The 10,196-nt window shown below is 43.3% G+C and overlaps 1 protein-coding gene across 1 annotated transcript; it reads right to left on the reverse strand.

Annotated features, from left to right (window-relative positions):
* Positions 1 to 1,431: 1,431 nt before the first annotated feature.
* Positions 1,432 to 9,205, reverse strand: LOC119403577 (lipase 1). The gene is made up of 3 exons (XM_037670504.2): positions 9,146 to 9,205; positions 6,126 to 6,194; positions 1,432 to 1,753 (listed from the first exon to the last, which is right to left on the reverse strand). The coding sequence occupies exons 2-3, from the start codon at positions 6,168 to 6,170 to the stop codon at positions 1,499 to 1,501; spliced, it is 300 nt and encodes a 99-aa protein (XP_037526432.2). The 5' UTR covers positions 6,171 to 6,194; positions 9,146 to 9,205; the 3' UTR covers positions 1,432 to 1,498.
* Between the last annotated feature and the right edge of the window lie 991 nt (positions 9,206 to 10,196).

A 10,196-nucleotide genomic window follows, 5' to 3' on the forward strand; every position in this document is an offset into this window, starting at 1 on the left:
CAAACATGCAGTATACTGTGAACTAGATGTGATGACATGAATCACTTCATTTGCCTCAAAGGCAAACAAGGCGATGTATGCATCTCTTTGCTGGCTGCTTCGCCTTACATCGATTCCAACAATGCGTGGGATCTGCCGGATGTTTTTTTTTTTTTGCACCGGAAGGACATCTAGGAGACGAGCAAAATTTTGTGCTGAATGTCCCCTGAATTATTGCGTTTTTATTGCTCAAAATATATTGTGAACTGGTTCAAATAAATGGGAAGTTCGTGAATGTAAACGATCGGTAATTGACTATCGTAACGCCGACGATACCATAAATTTTTCAGCCTAACCCATCTTTGCTATCTTTCTCGGAGGAGACAGTTCTTGTCCACTGATAGAGGCCACGCTACACATTAGAGGAATAAAAAGGCAGTCTCTTAGCGCTGGTAAATACGAGGACACATAGGCAGAGACACTAGACTCTAGACACATTTGTCCTCGTCTGCACCAACGCCAAGAAACTGCCTTTCCATTATGCACCAACAAGCCCACATAGCTACGCTTGTAGAGGAATCAAGACGTAGAGAACGAGGCTGTGCTGCCCGAAGGGGTCTTAAGTGTTTAATAAGGGGCCAGGGTTCTACCTCAGCACATCCTGTTTATACTAATTGCTTGCACGAGACCTCGCGGATGCTGGTTCATAACGCACTGGCTCCACAATATGACGGCTTTGATGAAGTCAAGGCAGCATATTCACTTAGGGGTTAAGCTGGTTCACTGTGAATATGACGCCGCTCGAACGTTTGTGGCGCACCTGTGCACGAACAACGAAAACGTATCTGCATTCAGAAAGACGATACTTAACGTGGCATCATAAGCTTCGCCTTCCACCTTGTTGGTGCTTCAGCATCGGTCAGCTGAAGCCATCTATAGACTATTTTTGGGTGCGTTTTGGTACCGCCAAAGGACCTGTAGCCTTTGCTGTTTCGTATTCTTATGAAATGAATTAATTGTGCTGCGGTACATGCATCCGCATGTCAACGATTGGGTTGCTGTATTCGACGTTTAATGACCGTGCTTTCTCACGTCCCCGCATAAAAATTGAGAAAACATTCGCACCGCATTCCAAGATGGTGGCGCCCATGTGTCTTATGTAAAATCGTGCATAACCACTTAAAAAAGCAGTATTTTTATCCCTTTTTTATTGCTCAGTTATTTTACCATTGTTATACTCAAAGTGCGCATGAGAGAATTTACAGAGGCTAGAATACTTGTTGCCTCTCCAGCTTTCTTGCCTTTCTGGCACACACTTCGACCAGTGAACTTCATTGTAGTTGCAACAATTGCTCAGTATATGACGAAGGAATCGCTACGATAAATGCCTCCAACTTACGCAGACGTCACTTTAAAAAGTAAATAATAAAGCAGATTTTATTTCACTGCCGTACAATATAGATGACTTCATGTGGAGCCAGATGACAATGCCTAGGTTGTTAGCAAGATTGTCGTTTCTTCACACAGTTGTGCCAGTATATTTCTCCAAGGTTTCGATCATGGACTTGTGGAGGTAGCCATATGTATTCAGACCGAATAAAAAGTCAATGTGACGAAAGTCCTGTTGCGGTACAACGTGGTTGAAGAGTGGCGGTGAACTCAAGCTGTCAATAAACGCTGAGAGGTCCTCTGGGTTTGCGAGTGTGTCGCCCTCTGACGAGAATAGTGCCATGGCAACTTTGATACGCTCCACGGGATATTCTGGAGGCTCTTCCTGCGATACATGAAACCAAGTGAGCGTATAAAGAGTATGACAAAGCCAATTGCATGTGGTATCGATGCGATAAGATTTTGTGTTAGACGTATGCTATCCTTAAAGAACCGTCTTTCATTGGTATGGACCAGCTGGAGAATCAGTGCAATGAATATAGAGGTTCAGGACTGGAGATCTGCAATATGGCTGTGCAGTGGAATACACGAATAACGACGAAAAGAGGCAGGAAGAGGTTTTCTTTATTAAAAAAAAGACTTCTGTTCTTGATGATGTAAGCTTTAAAGTAAAATGCTAGCCTCTGTTGGGTCATGATTTGGGTGACTTTCTCTCATAGCTATTTCTTTGAGAATAATCTGCATTGACCAACGCAGCTTTCAGCAAGACGTTATGAATGCACAGATTTGCATGTTTTCAAGATAATAAAAAAATTATTATCCCTGTTTATATTTAAACACCTTACTTTTCCTACGCCCACATTTACGAAATGAGCGTGTCCTCAACGTGATCAGGAAACGAATTTCATAATCAGCGCAGGAACAGCGTTTTGAATGTGTGAAATTGAACAATTCGCGTGATATCAGGAGGGGCCAATTTTTAGATATGCTGTATAAGTACGTTTTCACAAAAGAATCTCCTTTGCAAGGGCCAATGTTATTGACAGACGATCCTGCTCCTGGTTGAGCACAAGACAAAAATAGTGTTTGTCCTTCCAAGCTTGTTCGAAGGTGCGACCTTACGGGGCCATCAAGTTCATCAAAATTAAATGCGTCACAAAGTGTTGTGCAGTCTTCTTCATTCTGAACGTGTCTGCAAAGTAATTGATCGCGTAGCTGTCACTCATAAATCATTTATTCTCAAGATTTCTAGCCATTTTGTGAAAGGGCTTCAGTTACACATGTACATCTAGTCTACAGACCGCTTATCAAATTGAAATATGAATGAAAATTCTCTAGCAAGTTTTGCAGTTGGGTTCAAGTCGCATGTTACCTTCGATGGTAACCATACGAATGTTAACTTAGAAGGTATCATCAATTGGAGTATTATGACCATATTAAACAACTGGCTGCTTTTCAAAAAGAGTTGACAGTCGTCATCACAAGAAAAAATGTAAATTTTTTCAAGGGGCACCATGACCAGCCAACGACACAGTCTGGTCATGTCAACGACACAGTCTGGTAGTTTCAAGTTAAGTGACGCGTTGACTCAATTAACTCAAAAATCATTAAAGGTGCTAAAGCGTACTGTTCGATACTGATTTCTAAGATTTTTCGGCAGACTTTCCACTCTGGTATTTTGCCTGCCGATTGAACGATTCGGAAGGTGGTCCCGACTCACAAATCAGCCCGTGTCTCAATCACAAACCGGCCCGTATTAGAACACATAATATATTCGGACATTGGGGACTTCTTAGAAAGTGATTCATTGTTTACTAACACACAGCGCGACTTCCGTAAAGGCATATCCTGCGAAACGCAATTCGCCTCATTCACACATAAGCTTCATGTCATTCTTGATCGCCGCTGCACTATTGACTGCGTCTTCTTCGATTTTGCGAAGGCCTTCGAAAAAGTATGTGATAAAGTATTACACCTTAAGCTAAGCAAACTAAAACTTGGTTCTAATCTTCTTTCCTGGCTGGGATACTTTCTTTGTAAACGCTCCCAGTTTGCAACTGCTAACAATACTACAACCTCGCAACGCTTCGTCCATTCTTGCGTGTCTAAGGGATCCGTATTAGGCCCTCTTTTGTTTGTACGTTATATTATTGACTTGCCTAGCTGCGTGTCTTCTAACACACACATATTCGATGATGATTGCGTAATAATCCAGGAAATAATGACACAAATGACTCTTGTATTCCACAAAATGATCTCACTTCCGTCTCAAAATGGTGTTACTTATGGCTAATGCAAGTTAATTTTTTCAAATGCAAAGTTTTACGCCTTTCTCGCACATCATGTTTTCCTGGCACATATTGCCAAAATAACACTTTACTCGTACAAGTCGAGTCATATCGTTACCTTGGAATTCATATCACCTCTTGCCTAACTTGGTGGCTTCATGTCAATACCATAATTAACAGTGCTAACAGCATGTTAGGCTATCTGCGCCGTAATTTTTCCACCGGCCCCGCCTCTTTAAAACTAACATCATAGAAAACGCTGGTTCGTAGTAAACTAGAATGTGCATCAGCCGTTTCGGACCCCTGTTCTGCTAACATAATCAATGTGCTTGAGCTCACACAAAACAGCCGAGCCCGTTTCATTCTAACAAAATACAATCGTACCACAAGTGTTACAACAATGAAAAATACGCTTAAAGGGGTCATGAACCACTCTTCCAAGTAATGATCTAATGACCTCAGTATCGGAGATTACTGCCTCCCGAATCGATTGCCGCAAAAATTTCTCGAATCCATCAAGAATTAGCGGAGTTACGGGGGTTTCGCGCACGCTCTCATCGCTTTCTCTCTTTTCTCGTGCCGACGAGCGCACTAGAAGCTAGATAGGGAGGGATGGCACGGAGGAAAGAAGTTACGTCAGCGCGCGTCATGAAACGCGATCGCTCTCCCGCTGCGATTCGCTTGTGCGAGTGCGGCTACCGTGTACTGAGGAGTGCGGCGCCGGCAAGTGGCGGCACCCCGTGGCAAGAAGCGCATCTGATCCGAACGCCGCTCTTGATTTACGTCGGCTATCGGCCAATGAGGATGCTATATCTTTTGCGACGCGTCGATCCAGATCGCGACGTCACCTGGCAGACGCCCCGCCCACCGCCGAGAGTGAGAAGCGGCCTCTGTTTGAAAAGAGGGCTCCTGAGAAAACAGCAACTTCGCGTTCCGCTTGTAGCCTTTACGCGGCGCGCACGACTGCAATATTTGGCTGAGCAGTTCATAGCCGTGTCAGCTTTCCGCAGGATGTGTTTTTTCAACAAGCCCAAGGGGTGCTTCATGACCCCTTTAACTTACCACCTCTGGCATCTCCCGCAGAGTTTGCTGGCTATGCCTGTTTAATAATATTTTTTACCATTGCACCAATCTATGCGATTAAATCATTTCTCTTCCAACTTTCATCTCTCCTAGGCTAGATATTCGCACAAAGTAGGCGTAACTTCATTTAAGATGAATTTTTTTCACAGTGGTTCACTCCCCGCACATCAGCACACCGGAAACACTTTCCCGCATCTCATCCGGCATCGAGAACTACACTTGTTTCCGTAATTATTATTATTATTATTTGTATTATTATTATATAATATTATATTATTATATTTATAATATAATAATAATAATAATAATAATAATAATAATAATAATAATAATAATAATAATAATAATAATAATAATAACATTTGGGTTTAGTGTCCGAAAAGCACGACATGATTATGAGAGATGCCGTTGAGTAGAGCTCTGGAAATCTTGACCACCTGGGGTTTTTTAACGTGCGCCTAAATCCAAGTACACGGGCCTCAAACATTTCCGCCTCCATCGAAAATGCACCGGCCGCGGCCTGGATTTGATCCCGCAACCTTCGGGTTTTAAGTAATAACTTAGCTTACATTGATAGCAAGGCTAGCATTAATTTGTTCATTCGTTCTGTACTACCTTCCTTTTTGTTAGTACATTTACTTTCCACATTATACATGATTGTATAACCCAGCAACATAACGCTTGTATTTTGAATTTTATTTCTTTTTCCTATATTGCATTGTTTACGGCCACTCCCATCTGTAATGCTCTTGGCCTTGATGGCATCAACAAAACACATAAAAAATATCAAGTGGCTAGTGTTTTAATGCTCGTGAATATCTTTTTTTAACGCCTGGCTATATATCATATAAATAGATCTAGCATTAGAAAGTACGTGTGTATAGTTCTCTCGCTAAAAGCTCATGTGGTTTATTTTTAGGCCTTAAGCAACCACCTTCCCGCCACTATGGTTGCCATCACTGGCGCTGCAAAACGCTAGACGGCCAAGCAACATGCCTGGTGAGATGTTTAGTGCTTCGGAGCGTATAAATATTACTGGCGGTTGGCATTTGAAGCGAGTTAGTATTCCACAACAACTGTTATGAATGAGCGAAACTTATATTGACTTACGAATGCAAGACGATTACAATATGACATAAGAGGCTAAGGCCGCAAGCTATGCTTTTCTTTTCACTGTTTTTGTCTCGTTTCACTCACTCATTCTCATAAGCGCTGGTTCATCAAAAGTAATGCATCATTACACACTTTTTTATGAGAAAAATCTCTCGCAAAAAGGCCTCAAACAAATTAATGATACAGTTGTACTGCGAAGATGGCTTCATCGCTTCAGCGTCGAAAATTCGGCTGACCTACGCTGCGCTTCAAGAGAAAGAAAACTGTGTTCACCTGTCCGTAGAGCTCCTTATTTTGAGAGGATCCGTAGTTGAACATGCCAAATCTCTTGTTTCTGTAGAGCTAAGAAAGAACACGCGAAAGTGTGTAATTTTACCAACATGTAAAGTATAAAGGCACATGATGTGCTTGGCAAAAAAAAAGATATGACTGAGGGAAATCAACGCAGAATGTGAGAAGTTTGCTGCCCTGAATTTCCTCGTGAACGTTACCAAATAGGCAATTATTTCGCTTCACTTGTACAACGGCATATCTGAAGCGTTCGCGAATAGGCTTCAGCCATCATCCAGTTATAAATGATAGGCGGAAACCAAAATATAAACATTTGTATGCGCGAAAAGAGAAGAATTGTTACGTATACATTTATTGGTGACATAGAGGCTGATTCTATAAAAGACGCCGTGACACCGGGTTCTGGATAGTTTCGACCATTTGGGGTTCTTTAACGTGTATTGCAGACCACGCTACACGGGCCCCTAGCATTTCGCCTCTATCGAAATGCGAACGCCGCGGCAACGATTGCACCCGAGTCTTTTGCCGGGGTCAGCAGAGGAGCACCGTGACCACTCAGCCACTGCGACGGCTGTCAGTTTAGAGTTGCTGTGTCACAATGGAATGTTATAGTTGCACTGTTCGTTCACTTTGGATAACGATGTTTTAGTAAGAGAACAAGTCTCTCCCTGGTTATGTTGATCGTGATCACAAACCGTCCTAGTGTAACGTTATGTATGACGCATAACAAGTAGCCGATAAAACAATTTACACCAGACGTACCCTTTTGGCGAAGATTAGTTTATCGTCTATAATATGTTGGTCGACACCACTGCCTCAGAATACGAACGGGAGAACTACGCAAAGCCTGTACGCAGCTTCATAAACTCTAAACTTAGGCATACGCCATAACTTTTCAAAGTGGCAGCATACGCATTCATTGCGAGGGCGAGAGAGTGCGACAGGGACGACGGATAGCCGGCGCCTTACCAGGGCCCCAGCTTCCCGGCCGCCCACAGCCCGACCACTTCACCCTTCTCTACCTACCCAATGTTTGTCCCCCTCTCCCGACCTCCAATGACCCTGAGTCCTGCTCCCGCAATTGTTGCAGAAGATAGTGCCATCCTTGCCCTTCCTAAAGACGCACCTCTCGTGTTAACTTGACGTGTTTTGCCATGGTCTAAGTCTCCGAAGGACCACTAGATGAGTAAGTGTAATGTGCACTTTAAAATGGTTTAGTTATGTGCATAAACATATATGAGACAAAGGAAGTATATGTAGATTTTACAGAAAAAAGCTTGATTAAATACAGACTAAATAATCTTTTTAGAAGTGGTGTGAGAAGACTAAGGGAAAAGTGAGCTACATAATGAAATTCTCATAAGACGTTAGGCAGCCCTAATGAGATACTCGATTCATGTGTGACAGCGGCATTACAACAGATCTGCTAATAGCTTAGGCAGATATCTTTAAACGGCCTGGCCAAAGCAAACTGATTTATGTTAGTCGGTATCAAACTAAACCACCCAGTTATTGTATATAAAATCGAGTTGCAATATTAATGTAATTTTAAAAATAAGTATGATCTAGGACGTCCTTGTCTACTGCTGCAGACTATGTCACAATTACAAAAAAATACAGCTTTTTCTTCCTTTTTTCTTATTTTTGCTTCTTCAAGTTAAAATTTGTTTCGTAAGTATATGGATTCAGAAGCCCGTCATATAATTTTCCGATCCGTCGAGTTAGGATTTAGGTGCAAGTGTTAGACCCGTTTCAGCTTGCATTGCTGAGATGGAAGTCAATGTTGCTTCTACGAATGCTTCCAGAAGATCGGGGAACTGCTATTTTCTAGCGTAGACTAGTACTAACCACACGTCCGTCGGGAGTCCCGAGAAGAATAGCCTGCGGAGACAATAATGCGAATATGAGAGTAAAGACAGCTGCGTGAGAATTGTTTATGCGAAGGCTGCAGAAGGAGCGACCAATAATCCCTCACCTCAGTTGCTGTAGTTGTAGCGATATTTGGCGCAAAGTAACCTAAAGACGAGAAGGGGGTACAAGACACGTGCGCTATCTTTCAACAATTTATACAGTGGCGAGCAGCACCACTGTAATATTTGTGCTTCGGTTGCAATAAACAATTTTGTTGAAAGTTAGCGCACATGTTGTATCCTCTCTTCTCGTCCTTGTGTTACTTTGCGCTAAATACACTTCACGTCTTACCAACAAGGCCGAATTCCTCCCCTTGTGCTGTAGTTGGGGCCAGACAGGTGACCGCGTGCAGATACTTTGCTCGGGTCGCAGTAATACGTCACTTGGCGACTACATATCCCACCTGCTGGAATATAGTTCTGCGTCAGCTGTCCCAAAGGACAGTATATTCACATCGACGGGGAAACTGCCGGTGAGTCGGTCGGAATCCATTGCGTCGGTGCACTTGTCGTACTTGACCGTTGCTGTGCGTTGTCCAATCGTCTTACCACTATTGGGACGCGGGTACACAAAGCGGAGAGAAGGAGACGGCTTTTTGGTTTGAGTCAACTCTCTTCATTCCGTTTCACGCCACCTCTCCCCTCCGCACTGTTCCCTATTTCTCTTCCATCTTTCAGCCTACGCCACTGTCTCCAAGAGACACGTGGATTTCGGGAGGCACGCTGATCTACAAAGTGTGGCCTGTCTCTCGTATTTCCTAGTGTAGCCTGATTGTGGTCAGCGGAAACATTTCAACGAATTGCGGCAACTTGCAGAGCCTATTTTGTTCGTGTAGATGGGTAGAGCATTAGAGGTTACTGAGAATTCTTTGCGGGCACATTTTATGCGTACAGAATTCCATTCCCAATATCTAGAATATCCACGGCATTATCGCTTTTTTTAGAAGGAAAGCCCTTTGTTTACAATCTACGACACCAATCATATTGCTATGTGCTCTTATGCACTATTCCAGAAACGTTTCGCACTTGAGGCCTAGATTCACAATGAAATTTGTAGAAAAGATCCTTATTTCTGTCATATTTTTCTCTTACCTGAACGTAGTGCTGCAGGTTTTGGTAAGACGTTCCGGTGGGAAAGTGGGTTAGAAGCACGGGTATCCTCGTCTGAAATACGCACAATGCTTATCAGGAATAAGGTAAATTTATCTTTGCGTTTGGTGTTTGCTGCATGCTACATGCGATAAAAATGAAATTACCACCGCTGTTCCCACCGCTATCAGCGTGCAGCTTGAATATTTTATACTTAGACACTTTCATATCAAATAGCCCGCAACTCTACAAGCTTCGTAGGAGCACCAAAAAAAGCTCTATGATTGCCGTCATAGAGACGTTCCCTTTTTCCCGGGTTCTCTCGAGTTTCTCTGGTCACCCGCTCGGCGTGTGGAGCTTTGTGAGAAGCTGCTGTCACGATACACTGGACCTTACCGTGTCGTTGGCCGGGTGACTGACCTCACATATGAGATCGTCCCAGCTGACAAAACGTCATCGTCAGCATCGGGCGATATCATTCACGTAGCTCGACTGAAGCCCTGTCACCATCCTATAACTACATGTGTGTAGATTAAGCACCGAGACGGTGCTTGTACAGCCGGGAGTTATGATACAGAACAGCCGCCGCAGCGTGGCTGCATGAAAGATGAGGAAGACGACGTTGCTTTTGGTTGTTGCGTGATTGGTGCCATCTTGTTCACCATGCGTTGTGAATAGTTGAGTGAACAAGCTACTCCTAACAATATATTTCTGCAATGCCAGTTACATTAGAGACACGGCGTCAATGTGTGCACGCTTCTGTAGGCATATCATGGATGATTGCGAGAAACACTACAACAGCTCTGTCGCTTAGGGAGCAAATGACCATAGCTCATATTCGAGCCGACGTAAGTATATATATATGAAAAAATAGCGTGGCGCAGACGGTGTATTGCGCAGAGCAGGATTTCAAACAGGCTAGTTTTATGAGATATTAGTTGTCAAGGGAAGGGAAGTGCAGCCGATACAGGCAGAGATGACACCCCGATGGTGCTACAAAATGAAGAAATTTCTGGCGTAACTATTTACCACCCCGCATGAACAAAAGTGGTAA

The sequence above is a fragment of the Rhipicephalus sanguineus genome, chromosome 8 (genome assembly GCF_013339695.2).
Source record: "Rhipicephalus sanguineus isolate Rsan-2018 chromosome 8, BIME_Rsan_1.4, whole genome shotgun sequence".
Lineage (NCBI taxonomy): Eukaryota > Metazoa > Arthropoda > Arachnida > Ixodida > Ixodidae > Rhipicephalus > Rhipicephalus sanguineus.